This window comes from Hemiscyllium ocellatum, chromosome 7 (assembly GCF_020745735.1).
Source record: "Hemiscyllium ocellatum isolate sHemOce1 chromosome 7, sHemOce1.pat.X.cur, whole genome shotgun sequence".
Classification (NCBI taxonomy): Eukaryota; Metazoa; Chordata; class Chondrichthyes; order Orectolobiformes; family Hemiscylliidae; genus Hemiscyllium; species Hemiscyllium ocellatum.
The window spans coordinates 10,140,922-10,168,888 of NC_083407.1; the positions used below are offsets into that span (position 1 = coordinate 10,140,922).

The 27,967-nt window shown below is 43.3% G+C and overlaps 1 protein-coding gene across 4 annotated transcripts in view; it reads right to left on the bottom strand.

The window, feature by feature from the left end:
• ttll4 (tubulin tyrosine ligase-like family, member 4) overlaps nucleotides 1-27,967 on the bottom strand; it is a 110,734-nt gene that overhangs the window by 68,849 nt on the left and 13,918 nt on the right. For all 4 annotated transcript variants that reach the window (XM_060828251.1, XM_060828252.1, XM_060828253.1 and 1 more), the window contains exon 2: nucleotides 2,163-3,694. In XM_060828251.1, the coding sequence (XP_060684234.1) occupies nucleotides 2,163-3,622 (1,460 nt within the window). In that variant the 5' untranslated portion in view covers nucleotides 3,623-3,694. The remainder of the gene's footprint in view (nucleotides 1-2,162; nucleotides 3,695-27,967) is intronic.

A 27,967-nucleotide genomic window follows, 5' to 3' on the forward strand; every position in this document is an offset into this window, starting at 1 on the left:
AGCATCCAAGGAGAATCGATGTTTCGGGCATAAGCTAAGCCCTTCTTCAGAATGAGGCTGGTGTGCCAAGCGGGCTGAGATAAAAGGTGGGGGGAGAGGAGAGGGGCACTGGGAATACGATAGGTGGAAAGGAGGTGAGGGTGATAGGCCGGAGAGGGGGTGGGGGATGGGGCGGGGGCAGAAAAGGTCAGGAAGATGATTGCAGGTCAAAAGGGTGGTGCTGAATCCGGGGGTTGGGACTGAGATACGGGGGGGGGGGGAAATGAGGAAGCTGGAGAAATCTACATTCATCCCGTGTGGTTGGAGGTTTCCTAGGCGGAAGATGAGGCACTCTTCCTCCAGGCATCGTGTGGTCAGGGTCTGGCGATGGAGGAGGCCAAGGACCTGCATGTCCTTGGCGGAGTGGGAGGGGGAGTTAAAGTGTTCAGCCACGGGACGGTTGGGTTGGTTGGTGCAGGTGTCCCAGAGGTGTTCTCTGAAAAGTTCCGCAAGTAGGCGGTCTGTCTCCCCAATGTAGAGGAGACCACATAGGGTGCAGCGGATACAGAAAATGATGTGTGTGGAGGTGCAGGGGAATTTTCGACGGATATGGAAGGAACCATTGGGGCCTTGGAGGGAGGGGAGGGCACAAGTTTTGCACAATTTGCAGTTAGTGGGCAAGGTGCCGGGAGTGGAGGTTGGGTGTGGACCTGACGAAGGAGTCGCAGAGGGAGTGTTCTCTCCGGAACGCTGATAGGGGTGGGGAGGTAAATATATCTTGGCGGTGGGGTCTGTTTGGAGGTGGCGGAAATGACGCAGGATGATACAATGTATCCGGAGGTTGGTGGGGTGGAAGGTGAGGTGGCGACTGGGGGGGTGGGGGTTCAAGGGCGGAGGTGCGGGAAGTGGAGGAGATGCGGTGGAGAGCATCATCGACCATGTCGAAGGGGAAATTGCGGTCTTTGAAGAAGGAGGCCATGTGGGAGCAGAACCGGTCCTCCTGGGAGCAGATGTGGCGGAGGCGAAGGAATTGGGAATATGGGATGGCATTTTTACAGGGGGCAGGGTGGGAGGAGTTCAAACAGATCCCATCACCAGGGATATATTTCCCTCTCCACCCCTATCAGCGTTCCGGAGAGACCACTCCCTCCGCGACTCCCTCGTCAGGTCAACACCTCCCACCAATCCAATCTCCACTCCCGGCATCTTCCCCAGCAACTGCAAGTAGTGCAAAATGTGCACCCACACCTCTCCCCTCACCTCCTTCCAAGGCCCCAATGGATCCTTCCATATCTGTCACAAATTCCCCTGCACCTCCACACACATCATTTACTGGATCCGTAGCACCCGATGTGGTCTCCTCTACATTGGGGAGACAGGCCGCCTACTTGCGGAATGTTTCAGAGAATACCTCTGGGACACCCCGCACCAACCAATCCAACCGCCCCGTGCCTGAACACTTTAACTCCCCCTCCCACTCCACCAAGGACATGTAGGTCCTTGGCCTCCTCCATCGCCAGACCCTGGCCACACGACGCCTTAAGGAAGAGAGCCTCATCGTCCACCTAGGAACGCTCCAACCACACGGGATGAATGTAGATTTCTCCAGCTTCCTCATTTCCCTTCCCCCCACCTTATCTCAGTCCCAACCCCGGATTCAGCACCGCCCTTTTGACCTGCAATCTTCTTTCCGACCTCTCCGTCCCCACCCCCTCTCCGGCCTATCACCCTCACCTCCTTCCACCCATCATATTCCCAGTGCCCCTCCCCCAAATATACCCCACCCCCACCTTTTATCTCAGCCCGCTTGGCACACCAGCCTCATTCCTGAAGAAGGGCTTATGCCCGAAACGTCGATTCTCTTGATCCTCGGATGCTGCCTGTCCTGCTCCGCTTTTCCAGCACCACACTTTTCAACTCTGATCTCCAGCAGCTGCAGTCCTCACTTTCTCCTAACTGTTCTCTTGTTGGGACAGCCTCACATGACACGCCCCACAAGCATCGTTAAGAGAGTGTTATTTGATCCTTAAAAAGATTCTACTTGCTGAAATAAATTGTGGCTGTTCACAGAAGTTGGTGTATTGCAGTTGCATCAAATGTATAAGAATCTCAAGAAGGGAACCTAATAATTTAATGGAATATTAGCCTATAGTTAAGTTGGGAAATACTGCAAGAATACTTACTCAGAGTCTTGAGGACCTGCATCATTCTTCGGCTTTTCCACAATTTTTTCAACCTTTTTTGCACACTTGAGTTGCATGGCAGCAATCTGTAGCGTGACTGAGCCAGCGTTTGTCTTAGAGGAAGAAACAGAGATCAACTTCTTGCTTTGGTCAGCCTCATGATGGAAGTCCGGGGATGCTGCAAAACTGACTGGGCTATTATTCTGGATGTGCACGTTGGTGGATAAAATACCAACAGCTGTTTTGTTGGTACGAGCAATTAGATTATCTTTACTTGCACAGTTCTCTTTAGCTGCAGGCTCCAAGTTAACATTGGTACAACTTCGCTCAGCTTTTAAGACTGTTTGGAAATTATTTCTCTCCTGAATGAGATTTGGCACAGTTTTTTTCAATAATCCTGCAGCACTGCTGAAGGGGCCATTCTGAAAATGAACGCCTTGAGAAGCTAAGCCCTCAGTTTCTTTTGAAAATGTTACACACCGTTCAATCACATGATTCTTCGGGGTGCGGTCTTCTGACAACCTTCTTATAGCTTCTGTAAACTTAAGCTCTGGATCCCCAGCATTACTTTTGGTTAGCTTGATAGCACTCTTCAAGTTACCATGGGAATGTTCACTCTGATGTAAAGGTCGATCAAACTTAAGGTCTGTGTTAACATGAACAACACTTCCAGAGGTAGCCCTAGCATTGCTACCATTGTGCTTTGCTGCATTTTCTGAGTCTCCAAATTCATTACTTCCATTAAAAGTCTTGGCATTCTTTTCACATTTCTGAAGTGTAGGCACTTTGGCACTGGTGGGTCTCATGAACGCATTTGTGTTCAATAAAGGTTTGCGAAATAGTGAGGTAGGTTTACCTGCATGATTGAGGCCATTTCTGCCCAAGAGCAGAGGTTCATAACCAGCACTATGAGAACCATAATGCTGTGAAATTGGGGTAATGGCACCATTGGATTTCATTAAATTTTCACAAGAGATTGCTCTCGAGGGGATTGAGGGGATAAAGTTGTTAATGTTTGCTGAACTTGATGTAGTTCTACTTCCTAGTCCATTAAACCTTGAACCCAGGGATTCAAGTCTCTGATAAGATCTGCAGCCATGGCCAATTCGATCATGAAGAGGTGAGTTTTCAAAAGGACTGATCAAAACATTTGAACGAAAACCTGTGTGTGAACTCAATGTTACTGATTTACCATTACCTCCTGGTAGAGAAGGATAAGGGTGACCTGCAACATTCTGAGATGTTCCTGAAGAAGTATTCTGTTTCCTTACGGGTACAATCACATTATAGCCATCCCATTCCCATAGTGGATGCTGGGAAACAGAATAAGCTGGTCTACTCTCCTGTGGTTGACCATAAAAAAAAGATTTTGGACTAGGGTTGATTGAAGCTTTGTTTTTGCCACTGGGGTCTATAGAACACTCCTCAGTCTTGGGTGCAGCCATGAACTGCCATTTCATTCACAACACAGGCAAACTCAAGAGAAGCTGCACAACAGAACAACCAGTATGAAAAAATCATTTTCGCTGAACCTGGAAAAAGAAAAAAAACTGTTTTGAAAACTAAATAGCATATTTAAAAATACAAGCAATTTCCACATCAGGACAACAGAATACACAAAGTTTGCAAAGTTACCAACTAAGACATTTAATGAGAGAGATCAAATTAAGTCAAAGAAACTACAAATATCAAGGAGTCAAAAAAACTGCAAGGGTGTTTTTTGGTATTCTGATCATATTCATATTGGCAAATCACAACATATATTTAAGACTGAGATATTCAGGAAATTAAAAGATATGGGAAGCAGATCAGAAAAGTGGAGCTCAAAACAGAGATCAGCCATGACTGAATCAAATGGCAGAGCAGGCCCAACAAGCTATATAACCTACTCCTGCTCTTCCTACTTATAAAGAAATTACTGAAACCCCAATAGTCAATCTAGAGATACTTTTAGTGAGCATAGTTCCATACACTACTTTGATTTGTCCAATGGAACAAATATCCATGGCTTCAACCTTTGGGAGCAATGCTAAGACCAATCAAATTTATTGCCTAGACTAGAACCAAGTGCAACTCAGTCAGAAGATTCTAGGTTTGCATCTTATTCTGAGACTGACAGTCATTTGGATGAAATATTAAAATTGAGGCCCTGTCAGTTCTCTCAGCTTCAAAATAAACACATGTTTTGTTTGTAGAAGCTCGGCAAGCACAAATTGAACTCACAAATTGACAGCGGTGTTTCCTACGTTATAATAACTTCAAAAGTACTTTAGCATAAAGTAATTCAGGATGCCCTGTTATTTTTAACAAAGATCAAATTTACTGTTTGATTAAGATTAAATGATCTACAACATGCATACAAATTCTATCCTGACAGTCAGAATTAATGAGATAAATAAGAATTAATAAACACCCCAAAGAGTGCAATAAATAGCAAATATGTTCAAGACAGACCAGACAGTACTCTTCGTAACCACTTCTCCCCTACATCCAGATGCCTTTTAAATTTGCCTCCAAGTTGAGTTTCTAATTCTTCACTTTTGAACAGAATTCTCTCAAAAGTTACACTGTCACAGACAGCTTTAATGATTCTCCATTCAGCTAATTAATCTCTTCTCTAGATGTGTTTCACTGGATTCCTGACTCTATACTCCAGTTTACCAACACCTTCCATCCCGACCTGAAATTCACCTGGACTGTCTCAGACTCCTCCCTCCCCTTCCTAGACCTTTCCATTTCTATCTCGGGCGACTCAACACAGACATCTATTATAAACCGACTGACTCCCACAGCTACCTGGACTACACCTCCTCCCACCCTGCCCCCTGTAAAAACGCCATCCCATATTCCCAATTCCTTCGTCTCCGCCGCATCTGCTCCCAGGAGGACCAATTCCAACACCGCACAGCCCAGACGGCCTCCTTCTTCAAGGACCGCAGATTCCCCCCAGACGTGATCGACGATGCCCTCCACCGCATCTCCTCCACTTCCTGCTCCTCCGCCCTTGAGCCCCGCTCCTCCAACCGCCACCAAGACAGAACCCCACTGGTTCTCACCTACCACCCCACCAACCTGCGCATACAACGTATCATCCGCCACCATTTCCGCCACCTCCAAACGGACCCCACCACCAAGGATATATTTCCCTCCCCTCCCCTATCAGCGTTCCGCAAGGACCACTCCCTTCGTGACTCCCTTGTCAGATCCACACCCCCCACCAACCCAACCTCCACCCCCGGCACCTTCCCCTGCAACCGCAGGAAATGTAAAACTTGCGCCCACACCTCCACACTCACTTCCCTCCAAGGCCCCAAGGGATCCTTCCATATCCGCCACAAGTTCACCTGTACCTCCACACACATCATCTATTGCATCCGCTGCACCCGATGTGGCCTCCTCTATATTGGTGAGACAGGCCGCTTACTTGCGGAACGCTTCAGAGAACACCTCTGGGCCGCCCGAACCAACCAACCCAATCACCCCGTGGCTCAACACTTTAACTCCCCCTCCCACTCCACCGAGGACATGCAGGTCCTTGGACTCCTCCACCGGCAGAACACAACTACACGACGGCTGGAGGAGGAGCGCCTCATCTTCCGCCTGGGAACCCTCCAACCACAAGGTATGAATTCAGATTTCTCCAGCTTCCTCATTTCCCCTCCCCCCACCTTGTCTCAGTCGGTTCCCTCAACTCAGCACCGCCCTCCTAACCTGCAATCCTCTTCCTGACCTCTCCGCCCCCACCCCACTCCGGCCTATCACCCTCACCTTGACCTCCTTCCACCTATCCCACCTCCATCGCCCCTCCCCCTAGTCCCTCCTCCCTACCTTTTATCTTAGCCTGCTTGGCTCTCTCTCTCTTATTCCTGATGAAGGGCTTATGCTCGAAACATCGAATTCTCTATTCCTGAGATGCTGCCTGACCTGCTGTGCTTTGACCAGCAACACATTTGCAGCTGTGATCTCCAGCATCTGCAGACCTCATTTTTTACTCTATACTCCAGTACTTTTATACACAGGTGCAAGTCCATTATTTTGCTTACAGATAGCTTCTCTCAGCTGGCACTGCTAATGGATTACTTGAAGCTCCAATATTTCTTAGCTGCACCAATAAAATACTGCCGGTGGGTCTCCTTTAACCCCACAATCAACTTCATTTAATTATCAATAGCTCACAGGCCTTCTTCTGAGCCACAGCTATTACCAACATGACATTGTCATCTTCTCAGCTCCTCAGAACTTCTGCCAAGTCTTAAGTGACTCAAGACTGCTGATCATAGAGCCATGGCTGCCTAAAGCCTCTTGCCGCTGCATCCAAATTCTTGGATGTCAAGGCAATCTAAACAGAGAAACCTTCTGCTTCTAAATATCAGTGAATCACTTTTGCTGACTTGCTCCCTGACTAAAACAGAATTTGATCCTTGAACTGATCTGGTTGACCTTTGAAATCTCTCATCAACATCTAATTACATGATGAAAGGTGTTATTATTTCTGATGTTTGGATGTGGTAAGAGTAACTTTTACAAAGGATTTTCTTCAAAAGTTCAGAGTTCATCTGAACCTAATCTAACACTGTTCAGAAAGCAAATGGCTCTCTGGTTTGTTAATAGAAAAGGATTTATACAGTGGTTGTTTCTAACAGAGTATCACTCAGCTTGCTTTAGGCTTAGAACAATTAAGGAATGATTTTAGTTTCGAAAACGCAAAGATTTTAAGGCACTTTTGAGGAGACCAAATCAGGGTCCTTACAGGAGGATAGGACAGTTCAAAAAACACAGTAACCTCAGTAGAATGGCTTAGTTAGTGAAATCACAAAACCAGGAGTTTAGTTAGGAATCTTCAAGTTATTAGAACTAAACAAGTTTAGGCTCTCAGAGTTACTGGAAGATCTGGCAAAAAGACTCTGAATAGACTCCACAGTCATCGACAAAGAAACTGTCAAGAACCAATTAAATAGAAGCCCAAGGAGTTAAGACATGACTTGCTCCGAGTTACAATATCCGTAAATTGGTGTTGTGAAATTGGGTGAAAACTTTGTTTTGCTGCTGTACGCTTAGATTTTTCTGAACTCTTCGACATTTACATATATTTTATTTCTTCATTTAAATAATAAACTTTTGTCCTGTTAAAAAATATCTGCAACATTTGTTACAATGTTTCACTGACTGACAACCACACTAACCAAAACGGAAAAGATTTATCAAGCCAAATTTCACTCCTTGATTTGACTTTTCCTGCAGAATCATCTGCTGGAATTATAAAATGGTTTCTCTAGATTGGGATTTAAAGTTATTGAATTTAAGGGGCCTGTGTCTGTCTTTTGAACAAACAGGTAATGGATATAAAGAGAATCATGTGGTAAAGTTTATTGAAAGGAATGGTTTTTCAAAATAGCTTTGAATGTTGTTAAACATTTTTGGTGATCAATGTTGAACAGAGTTAGCAGATAAATTGAAGGTAACAATCTCACAAGGGGTAGATCTCAAAGTGACTTTAAATCAGAAGACAAGAAACATGAAATTGACATTCACAACTGGATTTAGCTAAGAAAGTTAAACTGAAAAAGATACTCGAATTTCATGAAAAACAGTAAGTGAATACCCTTGAATTTGAGGAAAAGCAAAATGGAACAGGAAGAAAACAAAAAGATAACACCATAAGACGTGGGAGTGGAAGTAAGGCCACTCGGCCCATCGAGTCCACTCCGCCATTCAATTATAGCTGATGGGCATTTCAACTCATTCTCCCCGTAGCCCTTAATTCCTTGTGACATCAAGAATTTATCAATCTCTGCCTTGAAGACATTTAGCGTCCCGGCCTCCACTGCGCTCTGCGGCAATGAATTCCACAGGCCCACCATTCTGTGGCTGAAGAAATGTTTCTGCATTTCTGTTATGAATTTACCCCCTCTAATTCTAAGGCTGTGTCCATGGGTCCTAGTCTCCTCGCCTAACAAAAACAATTTCCTAGCTCCACCCTTTCCATGCCATGTATTATCTTGTAAGTTTCTATTAGATCTCCCCTTAATCTTCTAAACTCCAATGAATACAATCCCAGGATCCTCAGCCGTTCCTCGTATATTAGACCTACCATTCCAGGTATCATCCATGGGAATCTCCGCTGGACACGCTCCAGTATGTCCAGTATGTCCTTCCTGAGGTGTGGGGACCAAAACTGGACACAGTACTCTAAAATGGGGCCTAACCAGAGCTTTATAAAGTCTCAGTACCACAACGGTGCTTTTATATTCCAACCCTCGAGATAAATGACAACATTGCATTCACTTTCTTAATCACAGACTCAACCTGCATGTTTACCTTTAGAGAATCCTCGTCTAGCACTCCCAGATCCCTTTGTACTTTGGCTTTACAAATTTTCTCACCGTTTAGAAAGTAGTCCATGCTTGTATTCTTTTTTCCAAAGTGCAAGACCTCGCATTTGTTCACGTTAAATTCCATCAGCCATTTCTTGGACCACTCTCCCAAACTGTCTAGATCCTTCTGCAGCCTCCCCACTTCCTCAGTACTATCTGCCTGTCCACCTAACTTCGTATCATCGGCAAACTTCGCAAGAACGCCCCCAGTCCCTTCATCCAGATCATTAATATATAACGTGAACATAAACGTGACAGGTGAAGATAAAAGAAATGAGAAGGAAAGAATGAAAATAAAGCAATGGAAATGGAATTGAGAAAATTTGGACTCCAAAAGAGACAAATCAGAATATGAAAAACTCCAATCACCAAATCAACCTTTTATTTCCATGGTCATGCCTTCACACTGATCCAGCTCTCAAGAGTGACCAGGATGTTTGACAGTCCAGTTTTCATTTGTTAGTCAGGGCTCCCTTGCTGGACCAGATTCACAGCCCCAATCAAGGAACTCATACTATCAGGTTCACCTGACTAACTTTGTTACAATTGCTACAGAGATAATATTTCGGAGGATGATTGCAAATCGCAAGAGGGATTTGAATTAACTAAAAATCTACCAAAAAGAGTTGGAAGACATTTCACCTCCTTTGAGAAGGAGGCCAGACAGCAGATGGCAAAGAGCTGTTTGGACTTATGTAACAGCACTACATTGTTTTATCCCTGACTGTTCTCTGTGGTAGCAAATTTCACAGATTCACCACTCCAAAAGGAAGAAATTCTCAGTCCAAAATGGTTTACCCTGTATCCTTAGATAGTGACAGACTATCATCCCTGGTCATTCGGAACATCCTTCCTGCATTTACACTGTCTTATCCTGTTGGAATTTCATGGATTTCAACAAGACCCCTTAATTGTTCCAAATTGTTCTAAACTTCAATGTTCAAATGGAATAGGATCTAGCCAACATTCAGGCTTTGGTTGACAGGTGGCAAGTAACATTTGCACCAGGTAATGACCATCTCCAATAAAGGGACAATCTAACCACCAACCCTTGACTTTCAACAGCGTTACCATCACTGAACCCTCCATTACCAACATCCTGGGTGTTACCGTTGACCAGAAGCTCAACTAGACTTGCCACATAAACAGTGGCTACAAGAGTAGGTCAGAGACTAGGAACACTGCAGTAAGCAACTCACCTCCTGACTCTCCTACGCCTGTTCACCCTCAACAAGGCACCAGTCAGGAGCGAGAAGGAATACATTTCACTTGTCTGGCACTACACCCACAAGTATCCACTCCCTCCACCATTAACGCTCAGTAGCAGCAGTGCATACTATTTACAAGATGCACCGCAGAAATTCAAAGATGCTTAGACAGCAGCTTCCATACCCATGACCACGTCTAACTAGAAGGACAAGGGCAGCAGATATATGGGAACACCAACCCTCGCAAGTTACCCTCCAAACCGGAACTTCCATCCCAACGGCAATGTGAGTTAACCCACAGCAGGTGGACAGCAGAGATTCAACAAGGTAGCTCATCACCACCACCTCCTCAACAGCAACTGATGACAGGCAATGAATGCTTGTCAGTTAGCAACGTCCACAAGTAAATATGTTTTAAAAAAAGGAATTCCAGTGAATAAGTCCTTACCAATTCAACGACTGCTCTACATCAGTACTGCTAATGGTGAATCTCTGATAGTCCTTAGTTGCAGTGCCTCAAAAGCAAGAGCATCCTTCTACAGATCAGGACACCAAAACTGCACATGATATTGCACGTGTGGCCTCACCAAGAATTGAATTGAACTTAATGTCACGTGTATCGAGGCACAGTGAAAAACTTTGTCTTGCTAGCAATACAGGCAGATCACAGCGTTAAGTAGCACAGATAGTAAATAATAGATAAACAGCGGCAAAGTCAAAAGCACAGGTCCAGGCGAATGTTAAGAGTTTGACAGTCCATTCAGTATTCTAGCAACAGTAGGGTAGAAACTGTTTCGAAACCAGCTTGTGCGTGTTCAGGCTTCTGTACCTTCTCCCCGATGGTAGAGGTTGTAGAAAAACATTGCCAGGGTGGGACGGATCTTTGAGAATGCTGCCGACCTTTCCTTGACAGCGGGCCTGGTAAATGGATTCTATAGATGGGAAGGTGGCCTTTGTGATTGTCCGGACAGAGTTCACCACTTTCTGTAACCGTCTCCGATCTTGATAGTTACAGTTGCCATACCAGGTAGTTAGACCACATACAACTGCAGGGAACAAGGATGTCTTACTAAATGATCTTGTCTTGAAGACCTTTGTTTCCTTAAGACACAGGAGCAGAATTAAGCCATTTGGCCTCCTGAATCTGCTCTGCCATTCCATCATGGCTGATATGTTTTTCGATTCAATTTTTCTGCGTTCTCCCCATAACCATTGAGCTCCTCACTAATCAAGAACCTATCTAACTTAAATTAACTCAACAACAATCTCCACACCCATCTGCAGCAATAAGTTCCACAGACTAAGCACACACTGGCTGAAGGAATTCCTCATTTTAGTTCTAATGGGTCATCCCTTCAATTTAATTGTGTTCTCAGATCCAAGTCACTCCTACTTGTGGAAATATCTTCTCCATGTCCGCTCCATCCAGATCTCAGTATTCTGTAAGCTTCAAATAGATCCTGTCACCGTTCTAAATCCTAGTTTATCCCCAGGATCGTTCTTGTAAATCTCCTCTGGCACAGTGGCTCAGCAGTTAGCACTGCTGCCTCACAGTGCCAGGGACCTGGGATCAATTCCAGCCTTGGGCGACTGTCTGTGTGGAGTTTGCACATTCGCCCAGTGTCTGTGTGGGTTTCCTCTGGGTGCTCCGGTCCTCCCACAGTCTATAAATATACAGGGTAAAAACAATGACTGCAGATGCCGGAAATCAGATTCTGGAGTAGTGGTGCAGGAAGAGCACAGCAGTTTAGGCAGCATCCGAGGAGCAGTAAAATCGATGTTTCAGGCAAAAGCCATTCATCAGGAATAAAGGCAGAGAGCCTGAAGGGTGGAGAGATAAGCTGGAGGAGGGTGGGGTTGGGGAGAAAGTAGCATACAGTACAATAGGTGAATGGGGGGGGGGGGGGGGAGAGAGGGTGTGTGTGTGTGGGGTGGGGTGGGGTGGGGGGGGTGGATATGTGGAAAAGATAGGCAGGTAGGACAAGTCGTGGGGACAGTGCTGAGCTGGAAGTTTAGAACTAGGGTGAGGTGGGGGAAGGGAAAATGAGGAAACTGTTGAAGCTCACACTGATGCCCTGGGGTTGAAGTGTTCCGAGGCGGAAGATGAGGTGTTCTTTCTCCTGGCGTCTGGTGGTGAGAGCGCGGCGGTGAAAGAGGCCCAGGTCCTCCATGTCCTCAGCAGAGTGGGAGGGGGAGTTGAAATGTTGGGCCACAGGACGGTGTGGTTAATTGGTGCGGGTGTCCCAGAGATGTTCCCAAAAGCACTCTGCTAGGAGGCGTCCAGTCTCCCCAATGTAGAGGAGACACATCGGGAGCAACGGATACAATAAATGATATTGGTGGATGTGCAGGCACCACCTCGTGCTCCCGCGAGGAGGTTGAGCAATTTATCAACTTCATCAACACATTCCACCCTGACCTTAAATTTACCTGGACCATCTCTGACATCTCCCTCCACTTCCTGGACCTCTCCATTAATGATGACTGACTTGACACTGACATTTTTTTTATATATAAAACCACCAACTCCCACAGCTACCCGGATTACACCTCTTCCCAACCTACCTCTTGCAAAAATGCCATCCCCATTCCCAATTCCTCCACCTCCACCGTATCTGCTCCCAGGAGGACCAGTTCCACTATAGAACAGAACATTCCTGATGAAGGGCTCTGGCCCGAAACGTCGAATTTCCTGTTCCTTGGATGCTGTCTGACCTGCTGTGCTTTAACCAGCAACACATTTTCAGCTCTGATCTCCAGCATCTGCAGACCTCACTTTTTACTCCACTACAGAACATATCAGATGGCCTCCTTCTTTAGAGACTGCAATTTCCCTTCCCACGTGGTTAAAGATACCCTCAAACGCATCTCGTCCACATTCCGCACCTCCGCCCTCAGACCCCACCCCTCCAACCGTAACAAGGATAGAACGTCCCTGGTGCTCACCTTCCACCCTACCAACCTTCACATAAAGGAAATCATCTGCTGACATTTCCACCACCTCCAAAACGACCCCACCACCAGGGATATATTTCCCTCCCCACCCCTTACCGCCTTCCGCAAAGACCGTTCCCTCTGTGACTACCTGGTCAGGTCCACAATCCTCTACAACCCACCCTCCCATCCTGGCTTCTTCCCCTGCCACCGCAGGAATTGCAAAACCTGCGCCCACACCTCCTCCCTCACCTCCATCCAAGGCCCTAAAGGAGCCTTCCACATCCATCCAAGTTTTACTAACTGCTGAACTCCACTTGTCACCTGCTGCCATCATGAAAAAAATCTTTCCATCCCTATTCTGTCTTCTGTCAGTCAGCCAATTCTCTATCCATACTAATACCTTGGCTCTAACAACATGGGCTCTTATTCAGCAACCTCTTGTGCAGCACATTGTCAAAGGCCTTCTGGCATTCCAAATCAATCATGTCCATTGGCTCTCCTCAATATCTCCTCAAAAGAATTCACACAGGTTTGAGGCATGACCTCTCCTGACAAAGCCATGCTGACTCTGCCCAATCTTTCCAAGCACCCTTACCTACTCTATAATCTTATCCTTAAACGCTGGACTCTCAAATCTTATCCAGGTCAGGCCAACTGGCCTATAAGTTTCTCATCTTCTACCTTCCTCCTTACTTGCTCAGTGGTGTTACATTAGCCATGTTCCAGTCCCTCCCTGACTCCAATGATTTGTCAGAGATCACCACCGATGCCTTCACATAGCTGAGGAAGTCTCCTTCAGAACTCTGGGTTGCAGTCCATCTGGCCTAGGTGATTTATCCTCCTTCACACCCTTCAATTTCTTCAGTAGTCTCCATATTGATGGCCACGTTATTCACCTCTGCCACCTGACTCTCAAAATTATGGTGTGTTCCACTATGAAAATTGATGCAAAGTACTGTTATGAAGATGTGGATGCACCATACCTTTAAGGAAATAAAAGCTAGCAGTGACAGCACCAAGTGTCCTCAATAAGACACAATATAACATGTGCTCCAGCTACAGGAGTAGCTAGTTGCTTGGAAATTCAAATAAGGTCAACCAGTTTAAATTATACCCCCAAATAAATACCAAATTTGGAGTATATTGACAATCTCAAAAGCCAACACCTCAATGCTTTGGGGTATAAGACTGGGGAAAGCAGAATAGTTGGGAGGAGAACTGCCACCAGACCAACAGCTGTAAACTGCTAGTCAGAACGCAAAGGTACTTATCCTGAGAAGGAGTTTTGCATAGAAAAAAAACATCAACACTGACCTGGAGAGCCAACCAACCAAGATAAAAGAGAAGATTCGACCGATGGCTGGTTTTAAAATTTGAATTTTCCTGTAATTTGTAATTGGGAGTTTTATCGGACTAGTATTACAGAAGGGAAGGTAACAGATAGATTAGACTAAGGAATTGTAAACAGTTGTTAGCTAATTGTTCTCTGTTATACTTTAAGAAACAAAATAGTTAATTTTTACCTTAAGTAGTTCTTGGCCACTCAAATTTGACAGATTATTGCACAGGATAAATCTTTTCTGGTTTTAAATTAAGCAGGAGAGTTTACCCTGTGTCATAACAGTTTGGGGGCGCAGGTCCGTGATTTGTACTAGCTTACGTAGATTTGAATAGATTTGGAGGGTACGACAAATCCCAGCAGATTTAAACAATTGCAGTGGATCTTTAAATAAAACTTCAGTGAGGCAATTTGTTTACTTTTGGTGCCTTGTGGTTAATAATCTAAAAGAGAGAGAAATGGTTCTTAAATTTGCTAAAGAGGTTCTGGGATTTGAAAGTAATTCTCAAATTTGCCAAGAAAGTTTAGAAGGAAAGAAAAAAGATCTTACTTTTAGAATTAGCAAATAGTAAGTTTGGGTTTAACTAAGGACAGAAGTAAAGCTGAAATTGTAAGGGAATTACTCAAGCACTTAGGTGTATCTGAGAAACAGACAAGTACAGTGGAGGTAGAACAACTTTTTTATCACAATTAAGGAAAATGGAGTTATAGAACATAGAACATTGCAGCGCAGTACAGGCCCTTCGGCCCTCGATGTTGCGCCGACCTGTCATTCCAATCTGAAGCCTATCTAACCTACACTATTCAATGCACGTCCATATGCTTGTCCAATGACAACTTAAATGCACTTAAAGTTGGCGAATCTACTACCGTTGCACGCAAAGCATTCCATACCCTTACTACTCTGAGTAAAAGAAACTACCTCTGACATCTGCCCTATATCTGTCACCCCTTAATTTAAAGCTAAGTCCCCTCGTGCTCGCCGTCACCATTCTTGGAAAAAGGCTCTCCCTGCCCACCCTATCTAACCCTCCGATTATCTTGTATGTCTCTATTAAGTCACCTCTCAACCTTCTTCTCTCTAATGAGAACAGCCTCAAGTCCCTCAGCCTTTCCTAGTAATACTTTCCTTCCATACCAGGCAACATCCTAGTAAGCCTCCTCTGCACCCTTTCCAAAGCTTCCACATCCTTCTTATAATGCGGTGACCAGAACTGTACGCAATACTCCAAGTGTAGCCGCACTAGAGTTTTGTAGTCGTAGCATAACCTCATGGTTCCGGAACTTGATCCCTCTATTAATAAAAGCTAAAACACTGTATGCTTTCTTACCAAACCTGTCAACCTGGGTGGAAACTTTCAAGGATCTGTGAACCTGGACACAGAAATCTGTCTGCTCATCGACACTACCAAGAATCTTACCATTAGCCCAGTACTTTGCCTTCCGGTTACTCCGACCAAAGTGAATCACCTCACACTTGTCCGCATTAAACTCCATTTGCCACCTCTCAGCCCAGCTCTGCAGCCGATCTATGTCTCTCTGTAACCTACAACATCCTTCGTCACGATGCACAACTCCACCAACCTTAGTGTCATCTGCAAATTCACTAACCTACCCTTCTATGCCCTCATCCAGGTTGTTCATAAAAATGACGAACGGCAGTGGACCCAACACCGACCCTTGCAGTACACCACCAGTAACTGGACTCCAGGATGAACATTTCCCATCAATCACCACCCTCTGTCTTCTTTCAGCAAGCCAATTACTGATCCAAACTGCTATACCTCCCACAATCCCATTCCTCCGCATTTTGTACGATAGCCTACTGTGGGGAACCTTATCGAACGCTTTGCTGAAATCCATATACACCACAACCGGTTTACTCTCATCTACCTGTTTGGTCACCTTCTCAAAGAACTCTAAGGTTTGTGAGGCATGACCTACCCTTCACAAAACCGTGCTGACTATCCCTAATCAAATTATTCTTCTCTAGATGATTATAGATCCTCTCTTATAACCTTTTCCAACACTTTACCAACAACTGAAGGAAGGCTCACTGGTCTATAATTACCAGGATTGTCTCTTTTCCCCTTCTTGAACAGGGGAACCATATTTGCTATCCTCCAGTCTTCTGGCACTATTCCTGTAGACAATGACGATTTAAAGATCAATGCCAAAGGCTCGGCAATCTCCTCCCTGGCTTCCCAGAGGCGGCTAGGGTAAATCCCACCCGGTCCAGGGGACTTATCTATTTTCACACTCTGCAGGCTTTCTAATACTTCCTCCTTGTGAACCTCAATCACACCTAGTCTAGTAGCCTGTATCTCAGTAATCTCCTCAACAACACTGTCATTTTCTAGAGTGAATACTATTGAAAAATATTCATTTAGTGCTTCCCCCATTTCCTCTGACTCCACACACAACTTCCCACTACTATCCTTGACTGGCCCTAATCTTACTCTCGTCATTCTTTTATTCCGTAAATACCTAGAGAGCGCCTTAGGGTTTACCCTGATCCTATCCGCCAACAACTTCTCATGTCTCCTCCTGGCTCTTCTGTGCTCTCTCTTTAGGTCTTTCCTGGCTACCTTGTAACCCTCAAGTGCCCTAACAGAGCATACACATCTCATCCTAACATAAGCCTTCTTCTTCCTCTTGACCAGAGATTCCACTTCCTTTGTAAACCATGGCTCCCGCACTCCACAGCTTCCTCCCTGACAGGTACATACTTATCTAGGAACACAGGAGCTTTTCCTTGAATAAGCTCCACATTTCTAATGTGCCTATCCCCTGGTTTCCTTCTCCATCCTATGCTTCCTAAAATCTTGCCTAATAGCATCATAATTGCCTTTCCCCCAGCTGTAATTCTTGCCCAGTGGTATACACCTATCCCTTTCTATCACTAAAGTAAACATAACAGAATTGTGATCGCTATCACCAAAATACTCACCTACTTCCAAAACTAACACCTGGCCGGGCTCATTACCCAGTACCAAATCCAATGTGGCTTCGCCCCTTATAGGCCTGTCTACATACTGTGTCAGGAAGCCCTCCTGCACATACACTGGACAAAAACTGACCCACCTATAGTACTTGTACTATAGTGTTCCCAATCAATATTTGGAAAGTTGAAGTCCCCCATAACAACCAATCTGTCTCTCTCACTCCTATTCAAATGCTGAATAAAGGGAGAGGGAGACAGAAGAGAGAGAACAAAGAGAGGTTCTTAGCTGAGCAAAGAGAGAGAAGAAAGGGAGAGACAAAAAGAGAGAATTTGAACTTGAAGTTACGACTTAGTCAGCAAAGTCAAGTTAACATGATGGAAATCAAGAGAAGGCAGTGATACATATAAATACATCAAAACTCTGCCACATTTTGTTAAGAAAGATGTTGAAGCTTTCTTTCTTTCATTTGAAAAATTGGCTAGGCAGGTGGAGTGGCCTGAGGATTTATGGGTTAGTCTGAATGCTAATTCAGACTAAACCAGTAGGCAAAGCTAGTGAGGTATTTGCTGCACTGTCAGATGAGGGGTCAAGAGATTATGAAAGGTTAAACAGGCTATTTTAAGTGCTTATGAATTGGTACCAAAGCATATAGACAGCAGTTCAGAAACACACAGAAGGAACCAGGTCAGAATTATGTTGAGTTCGAAAGAATTAAACATAGTAATTTTGATTGATGGGTGCGTGTTTTGAAAATAGATAGGACCTTTGAGGCTCTGAGAGATATTCTGCTGAAGGAGTTTAAAAACTCAGTACCAGAGATGGTAAGAATTCACGTGGAGGAACAAAGTTCAGGAAGTGAGAAGAGCAGCAGAATTAGCAGATGAGTATATGTTGGTGCATAAGACAAGCTTCCGGCCAGAATTTCGTCCTGTGAGGGATAGAAGTTGGGAGAAGTACACTACAAAACCAGAGTGGAGAGCACTGGTAAGAATTTAAAAGAAGCCCAAGAAAGTGGACAGGAGGTAAAAGGCCTCAGATGTTTTCACTGTAATGGAGAAGGACATGGAAAATTATCATGCCAGTGGTTTCAGAAGGGCACTGGGAAAAGGTGTTTTAACTGCCAGAAGAGCCGAAGAGTGCGCAGCCTAGGCAGGGTCTGGGTATGGAGTTAGTACCTGATTTCTACAAAGAATTTGCCTCTGTGAGTAAAGCTTACTCAAATACCAGGGGGAGAAGGACAATAAGTTATAATTTTGAGAGATACAGGATCTAACCAGTCGTTGATAGTAAGGGATGAGTGAATATGCACTCTTTCTGATCCGTTACCTGACAGTGTGGTAGTTTGTGGGATAGACAGACAGAAATTTAGCCTTTCCCTATGTAAGATCAGGTTGGAGTGCCAACTCAAGACTGGGAAAGTTACAGTGGGAGTGATTGACAGTGTGTCAGTTCCAAGAATTCAGTTTGCTCTTGGGAATGATTTGGCAGGATCCAAGGTGGGAGTGACACCCCTTGTTTTACAGAAGCCCAAGAAAGACCAAGAAACTCAGGAGTTTTAAAAAATATCCTGGTATTTTCCCAGACTGTGTGGTATCAAATTGGCAACACAAAGCGAAAAGTGAAGAGAAAGATAAAGGAGTTGAGGTTCAGTTAGCGAACATCCTGTTTCACATAATGGTGCAGGAAAAACCTGAAAAGACAGAGGGGGGAAAGAGTCAGACAGAAGCGTTTAGTCTTGAAAGAGTAAGAGACTTGCAGCAGCAATACAAGACGATAAAAAGATGAAAACAAGACAGAGACTATTCCAGATGGTTATTATCTGAAAGGTAGAATTCCAAGGCGGAAACGGAGACCACGTCAGGTTAATGCAGAGGAGAAATGGGCCAAAATGCACCAGACTGTGTTGCCGGTAGCATACAGACAGGAGGTGTTACGGGTAACACAAACTACCTGTAGGAGGTCACCTAGGGGTACGAAAGACTCAAGCTAAGGTACAAAAACATTTTTATTGGCCTCGAACGCACAAGGATGTAGTTAACTTTGTGTTAGACATGCTAAATAGTAGGTAAGCCACAGGTGGTAATAAAATCAGCACCTTTGTTGACAATTCCCACATTTGAAGAACCTTTCCTGTGGATTATAATTGGATTGTGTAGGTCCTCTTGCGAGAACTAAAAGCGGGAACCAGTAATTGGTAACCATAATAGGTGTGTCTACCAGATTTCCAGAGACAATGCCATTTTGAAACATCAAGGCAAAAAGGGTGGTAGGCGAGTTTGTAGATTTCTTCATGCAGTATGGGCTATCCAGAGAGATTCAGTCAGACCAAAGGATCTAATTTTACTGCTACATTGTTGAAGGTGGTTATGAATAGCTTAGGTGGAGAGCACTTTAAATCTAGTGCGTATCATCTTGAATCTCAGGGAGCTTTAGAAAGATGGCATCAGATCCTGAAGACCATGTTGAGAGCATACTGTCAGGACTACCTGAGTGATTGGGATAAAGGTATCCCATTCCCATGCCATTAAAGAAGCCCCAAATGAGTCTACTCGATTCATTCCCTTTGAGTTACTATCCGGTCATGAACTGAGAGGCCCTTGAAATTAATTAAAGAAAAATTGACAGCACCAAAGTCAGAGATCTCATACTTAAATTAAGTATTGGAGGTGAGAGAGAAACTAAATTGAGTAAGTGTGTTTGCTAAACAGCATCTAAAGAGGGCACAGTGTAGCTTAAAGTAAGTTGTAGATAAAACCTCTGAGACTCTGACATTTTCCTGAGGGGATAACGTGTCAGCACTGTTACCAATGATAAGAGATCCCTTCAAAGCCAGGTTTAGTGGACCCTATCAAATTGAGAAAAAGTTGAGTCAGGTGAACTATCTAATAAAGGTGCCAGCTAGAAAAAAAGGTATCAAGTATATCATAAGCATGTTGTAACTGTATTATAGAGAGAAAGAACTGGAGAAACAGGTGTTAGTTACTGCCTCGCAGAGTGAGGAATCAAATCCAGGTGATGTGGATTTTGATGAGCCTCAAAATAGATTTTAAAAATGAAGTGGTCCTTGAGGAACTGGATATGTTAGTAAGCTATCTGTCTCAGGAGCACAGAATGCAGTTGAAAGCTTTGTTACTGCAGTACAAGGACATACGTAAGGATCAGACGGGGAGGACTAATAGCTATTGTCTATTTCATGTACAAAAGGAAATACCGCTCCGATAAAACAACACTCCTATCGGCTTCAACATTTCAAAACCAGACAGTTCCAGAAGAAGGTGGAGGCCATGCTCGACGAGGACATCATCGAACCAAGCCAGAGCGAGTGGAGTTCGCAGATCGTCTTAATTCCCAAACCAGATGGGACTCAACGATTCTGCATGTATTATCGGAAGGTCAATGCCGCAATAAAATCGGACTCATATCCAATTCCTAGATTGGAGGACTGTATTGAGGAAGTCAGACAAGCCAGTTACACCACCAAGTTGGATTAATGCGTAGTTACTGGCAGGTACTTTTATCAGAGATGGCAAGAAATTTCTGCGTTTATAACCCCAAATGGGCTATATCAGTTTAAAATGATGCCCTTTGGAATGAAGAACGCACCCGCCACATTCCAAAGACTCATGAACAGAGTTGTGGCTGGATTAACAAACTGTGCAGTCTATTTGGACGATGCACTGATCTTTAGTAAGTCCTGGAAAGATCACATGGTACAGTTGGCAAAGCTCTTTGAACAACTACAAGAAGCAAAACTGATGATAATCCTTAATAAAACAGAATTCGTGAAAGCAGAAGTGACATTCTTGGGACATAACATCGGTCATGGAAGGTTGACCCCACACAATGCAAAGACAAAGGCTATCAAGGAATTTCCATGCCCAACCTTGAAGAAAGAGGTGCTTTGATTCTATAGGAAGTTTAATGGCACCGTTAACTGATTTGCTGAAGAACACAAAGTTTCAGTGGACAGAACAATGCCAGGCGACATTCTACCATTTGAAAGCCATATTAACCAGCAAACCAGTTTTAGCTACACTGAACTTTTCAAAACCATCAATGCTAGTAACATTGGATTTAGAGCTGTACTCCTACAGGAAGATGAGGATGGGATTGAACTGTCAGTTGGTTACTTTTCGAAGATGATCAACATTCATCAGAGGAAATACTCTACAAATCGAAAAAAGAACTACTGAGTTTGGCCTTACAACATTTTAATGTATATATCACAAAAAATGTGTCGGAAATGGATGCGTTCACTGACCACAATCTGCTTACATTCTTAGAACTCTTTAAAGCAAGAATGTGAGACTATTTCATTGGAGTCTTATCTCACAGATTTTTAATTTAAAAATCATATATATTGTGGGTCAGAAGAATGTAATTGCAGAAGCATTATTGCGGATTTAACTGAGAGTTTAGATGAAATTTGTCTTTATTTAATGGTACACACACACACTACATGGGAAGAAGTTAAGGTGAACATATTAATATTATCTGTATATTAGGGCAATGTGTTTAAAAAGTAGAGAAAAAAAAGCCATCTTTTCATTATGAGAGTTCATTTTTTCTCAAGGGGGGAGGTGTTATGAAGATAAGAGTAAAAGCGAGCAGTGACAGCACCAAGTGTTCTCAGTAAGACACTATGTAACATGCTCCAGCTACTGGGGTAGCTAGTTGCCTGGAAACAACAAAACAGATTCAACTGAGGCCAATCAGTTTAAATTATACCCTCTAAAATACCAAATTCCAATCAAGTTTGAATTGAGTATACTGACAATGCAAGCCACAAGGATCGGTGCTGGGTCCTCTACTTCTTGTCACTTACATAAATGATTTGGATGCGAGCATAAGAGGTATAGTTAGTACGTTTGCAGATGACACCAAAATTGGAGGTGGAGTGGACAGCGAAGACGGTTACCTCAGATTACAACAGGATCTGGACCAGATGGGCCATTGGCCTGAGAAGTGGCAGATGGAGTTTAATTCTAATAAATGCGAGGTGCTGCATTTTGGGAAAGCAAATCGTAGCAGGATGTATACACTTAATGGTAAGGTCCTAGGGAGTGTTGCTGAACAAAGAGACCTTGGAGTGCAGGTTCATAGTTCCTTGAAAGTGGAGTTGCAGGTAGATAGGATAATGAAAACGACGTTTGGTATGCTCTCCTTTATTGGTCACAGGATTGAGTACAGGGGTTGGGAGGTCACGTTGCGGCTGTACACGACATTGGTTAGGCCACTGTTGCAATGTTGCGTGCAATTCTGGTCTCCTTCCTATTGGAAAGATGTTGCGAAACTTGAAAGGGTACAGAAAAGATTTACAAGGATATTGCCAGGGTTGGAGGATCTCAGCTATAGGGAGAGGCTGAACAGGTTAGGGCTGTTTACCCTGGAGCGTGGGAGGCTGAGGGGTGACGTTATAGAGGTTTATCAAATTATGAGGGCATGGATAGGATAAATAGACAAAGTCTTTTCCTGGGTTTGGGGAGTCCAGAACTAGAGGGCATAGGTTTAAGGTGAGAGGGGAAAGATATAAAAGTGACCTAAGGGGCAACTTTTTCATGCAGAGTGTGATACGGGTATGGAATGAGCTGCCAAAGGATGTGGTGGAAGCGCGGTACATTTCCAACATTTAAGAGGCATTTGAATGGGTATGTGAATAGTAAGGGTTTGGAGGAATATGGGCCGGGTGCTGGCAGGTGGGACTAGATTGGGTTGGGATATTTGGTTGGCGTGGACAGATTGGACCGAAGGGTCTGTTTCCATGCTGTACATCTCTATGACAATCTTAAAAGCCAACACCTTGATGCTTTGGGGTATAAGACCAGGGAAAAATGAACAGTTGTGAGGAGAACTGCCACCAGACCAACAGGTGTAAACTGCTAGTCAGAACTCATAGGTACTTGTCCAGAGAAGATGTTTGCACAGAAAAACCTCAACACTGACCTGGAGAGCCAATCTACCAATCAAAATAAAGAGAAGATTCGACCAGTGGCTGGTTTTAAAATTTGAATTATCCTGTAAATCATAATCAGGAGTTTTATCAGACTAGTATTATAGAAGGAAAGTTAACAGATTGGTTAGAGTAAGGAATTGTAAACAGTTGTTAGTTAATTATTCTCTATTATACTTTAAGAAATAAAATTATTAATTTTTACTTTAAGTAGTTCTTGGCCACTCAAGACTTTACAGATTACTGCACAGGATAAATTTTTCTGTGCTGCTGGTTTTACATTAGCAGGAGGATTTATCCTGGATTGTAACATTACCTATTCAATCCCTCCAATATTTCTTTGTTCCCCATTACTACTTCTCCAGCCTCATGTCCCAGTGATCCAATGTCCACTCTTGTCTCTCTCATATCCCTTAGACATCTAAAATTTCTCTTATAGTCTTTATTACTAGCTAGCTTACTGTCATATTTCATACTCTCACCACTTAGTGTTTTCAATTTATCCTCTGCCAATTTTTAAAAAGGCTTCACACTAATCTTTGCCACATTATGCTTTTACTTTTACGCTGTCCCTGACTTCCTTTGTCAGGAAAATGCTGTTCCCTCATTTTCCCCCTCATATGTTTCGTTCTTTCTGAAAAAAATTTCTGCTTTGCCTCCGGGTTCATTTTGCTTTCAGGTGCTCCTGAAACAGCACAGTTCACAGAGTTCTGATCATGGAAATAAGAGACTTGCAACATCCAGACACACAATCAGTCCTAGTATTCCTACCCCCACCTCAGGCATCAGTCAAATTAACTTCCTTTGAATTATCTCAATTCCATTTATAGCCTTTCTTAAGTGAGGCAGCCAAACCCCAGGTGTGTCCTCACCAATGCTCTGTAAAATTCAGTAAAATATTTCTATTTTCCCAGCTTTTTCTTGTTGTAAAACATCCCTACATGGCTTATCTTGCCAACCTGAAAATGACCCATGCCTAAACAGTTTGTCAATTAATCAATCAATCCTCTATCCAACCCACTGTATTACCCACAAATCCATGAGCTCATATTTTACATCATAATTTTGTGGTGGTACTTGGTCAAATGCCCTTTGAAATGGAGCACATCTGCAGGGTCCTTTGTATCCATAGGACGATCAAAGATGGAATAGGAGTATTCCATGCAGCTCCTCAAGCCTGCTTCGCTATTTAATAGGAGCATGACCGATCGGACATTCCTCACACCTGTTTTCCTGTTCTTTCCCCCTTCAAATCCTCTACTGATCAAGAATCTTTCTCCCCACCTTAACCATACTCAAAGACAAACACAGAAAAGAACACATTGTTAGTTCTTCAAATTCCAATAAAAAACATGATTTCCTTTTCACAAACAGTGACTATCAGATTGCATTGAGACTTCCTGAATATCTCATTCTAACCTCCTTAATACAGGATTCAGCATTTTACCTATGACAGATGCTAAGCGAATCAGACCGTTTGGTGCCTGCCGTACTTCTAATTTATACAGGAGTCATCCTTGCTAGTTTTCAATCTGATGAAACCTTTTCAGAACATAGGAAATATTGGAAAACTACACCAACATATCAATGCCAAAGCCACTTCTCAAAGACCTTAGGATGAAGGCCATCAGAATTCGAGGGAGACGTTCGTTTTTAGTTCTACACCAATCTTCCTATTTGGAAAATTCCTGAATTCCTAGCTATTCACCCTAGTCTTAACTTATTTTTTATTCTTGGCTCAAGTTTATTTACAAAAATGATGAGGACAGCCAGTCTGTGTGACAATTCTTGGAACTGAACTGATCTCTAACTCAGAAACATGAACCTATAAATAAAGTTTCACCTTCATGTTCTTTTCCACAACAACATAAAACAATTTAGAAGATTAAAGTGTCATTGATATATATCCTAATTCCAGATAGTAATCCCACACAGATAACTGACAACACAAACATGCAGTCGAAAAGTGTGACACTGGAAAAGCACAGCAGGTGCATCTGAGGAGCAGAATTGACATTTCAGGCATAAGCCGTTCATCAGGATTGTGGGGTTGGAGATGAAAATGCTTGTAGCCTTCACATCTGCTACAGGATATTCAGAAAATCAATGAAGCACAGAGGGAGAAGGGAGCAGCACTAGTTCAGAAGAATTAAGGACATCTGTTCCTCGTGTCAATGGATTGGTGTGGATAAGGTGATGAGCGAGAGAGAGCGAGAGAGAGAAAGAAAACATTCTTCTGTAAATTACATTCACTGGCCTAGGGTTTAAGGGATACAGAGAGAGGGACAGACAGGATGGAAACTAGTGGAAAGGTTAACTGTGGTCTGATTTGAGCGTTCACTTGCTTGGCTTGAATGTTAGTGTGTTGTTCCCTGGAGCTCAAGATCTGGGCAGGTTATGAATTTAATTTGCATTTTGAGAATCTAAGAGGATTTTAAAAGAAAAATGCATTTTGTAGGACAATGATACTAGGCATGATAGCTGAGCGAGATTACCTCATGACCTTTTCCCACAAAGTTGAGACGAGTCCCTTGTTATGATGTACTTCTAAAAAAGGGAATCTTATCTAGCCAAATGGGAGACTCATTGTTCAAACACAAAAGCTAAAATTATTGATATTCTGCCCTATTTCTTTCAGGACAGAGTATCTAACAATATAAGTAAACATAGCAAAACTGAGAGTGGTCAAGAACAATTGAGCCTGAGAGAAATAAAGGCTCTTATTAATTGCTAAATGCAATTAGCCACTTTGGCCTGGTTTGATCACGGTTTCCCACTTGGATGTGTTTGTAGCTTAATTAGTCAAGCACACCCAGACCTGGCAATTAGTTTCTCTTCCTCTACAAACTTTTGCCATTTCATTGCTGCTTATCTGATTATGAACATGTGGTGAATTTTGTAATTTTAATACCAATTTCTGTATAAAGACAGCTTGTGTGTCATGATAAGAGGAGTAGCCTGAGAGAGCTCTTAGAGGTAAGAGCTGGCACTGCTACTCTGCTAACCTTCGCTCAAGCCTGACTTGTAGGTATCTATGTTATAGCATAACATTGATGCTATTGGTAAATAAAAGATAATAATTTAAATAAAACTGTCTGTAATACTTTTATATTTCAGACTGCCACAGAGTACGGTCTCCAGGACGAACCAAGAAAGGCTTACAGGTCGAGTCTATTAGGGATTCCCTGAGCAGTCTCGAATAACCGAGAAGTGGATTGAGGGATAAATGGGAGGATGGTAGTAGGGCTGTGGGAAGATGACTTGCAGATACAGGCAAGGACTGATGGCAATTGTTTGAAGGGGAGGTTGGAGCAGATAGGTGGCAAGGAAGATGGACAGGTGGGACAGTTCAAGGTGGCAGTGCCTTGGAACCCTCCAACCACACAGTATAACTTCCTCAATACAAACACAGTGAAATCTCTGAAAAGAAATGCCACAATTAAAATGCAGTCTACTCATGTTTAAGTATTCAGAAGTGGTGAAATGAAAATGCACTGCAAACTTCCTGACAATGTTCTTAAAACCTTAAGTGTTCAAAATGGCATCAATACTTCAATTCAATACTAGAAAATCAAAACCAACTATAACTATGACGGCTTCCTAAGAACATACAAAACAAGAGTAAGAGGGAGATGTGTCCTCTCAAACCTGCCCAACATTCTATAAAATCAAAGCCCAGCCTCGACTCTTCTTTCATGCCAGCTCCTCGTAGCCCTCAACTCTAATATTTCTAAAAGGCAATTATACAAAAAAAGATTGATACATAACCATACAAAACATACCAAGGACAAAGAGGGTTTCAAACCACTTAAAAGTGAAATGTAAACATGTCCCCTAATTCTACAAGAATTTTGGTTTATTATTGTCACATGTACCGAGGTAGTGTGAAATGTTTTGTTTTGCTCGCAGTACAGGGAGATCATAGGATGATAGAACAGAGTAAGGAATACAGAATTAGGGCTACAACAGTGGTGTACAAAAAACAAGATCAACATTAGATTTGAAATTTGAGAGATCCATGCATAGGTCTAATAACAGCAGGGAATAAGCTGTTGGTACATGTATTTAAACTTTTGTACCTTCTGCCAGATGGAAGATGTTAGAATAGATAACAATCGAGATGGGAGGGGTCTTTGAAGATATTGGTTGCCTTCGAAGCAGCAAGCATTGATAGAATCAACAGATGGAAGGTTGACTTGTGTGCCGGACTGGACTGTGTTCACAACACACTGTAGTTTCTTACCATCCTAGGCAGAGCAGTTGCCATACCAAACCGGAATGCATCCAGATAGAATGTTTTCAATGGTGCATCTATAAAAGGTCAATGAGGGTCCTTATGGACATGCTGAATTTCTTTCGTCTCCTGAGCCAACGGAGCTGAGGTGGAAGAGGGTCAAGAGTGTTTTAAATTCTTGCGAGTGACAATAACCAACAATTTTTTTTGTAACTCCCATATAGATGCAACAGTCAAGACGGTATAACACCTCTTCTTCCTCAGGAGCCTAAGGAAATTCTGCATTCCCATAAGGACCCTCACCAACTTTTACAGATGCATCACAGAAAACATTCTATCTGAATGCATCCCAGTTTGGTATGGCAACTGCTCAGACCAGGACTGTAAGAAAACTACAGAGAGTTGTGTGCACAACCCAGACCATCAAGGAAGCCAACCTCCTATCCATGGACTCAATTTACACTTGTTGTGGAAAGGCTGCCAACAACAAAGATCCCTTCCATCCAAGTAATAGACCCTTCTAACTACCTCCATCAGCCAGAAGATACAGAAGTTTGAACACTCGCACCAACAGGTTAAAATTCAGCTTCTCCCACTATTATTAACTGCTAAAAAGACCTCTCTAATTTCAAAATAACACTGACCTTGCTTTTATGGACCTCCTGCGTACTCGTAACCTTGTCCACCTCCATCTAAACACCCTACGATCTGTACAGTCAGTTCTACTACAACGCGTGTTTCTTCAACGTACATTGGTTTTAATGAGATTGAAGAATTTAGGCTGTAACTTGTTGAACGTGAACTTTCCTTATCTGAAT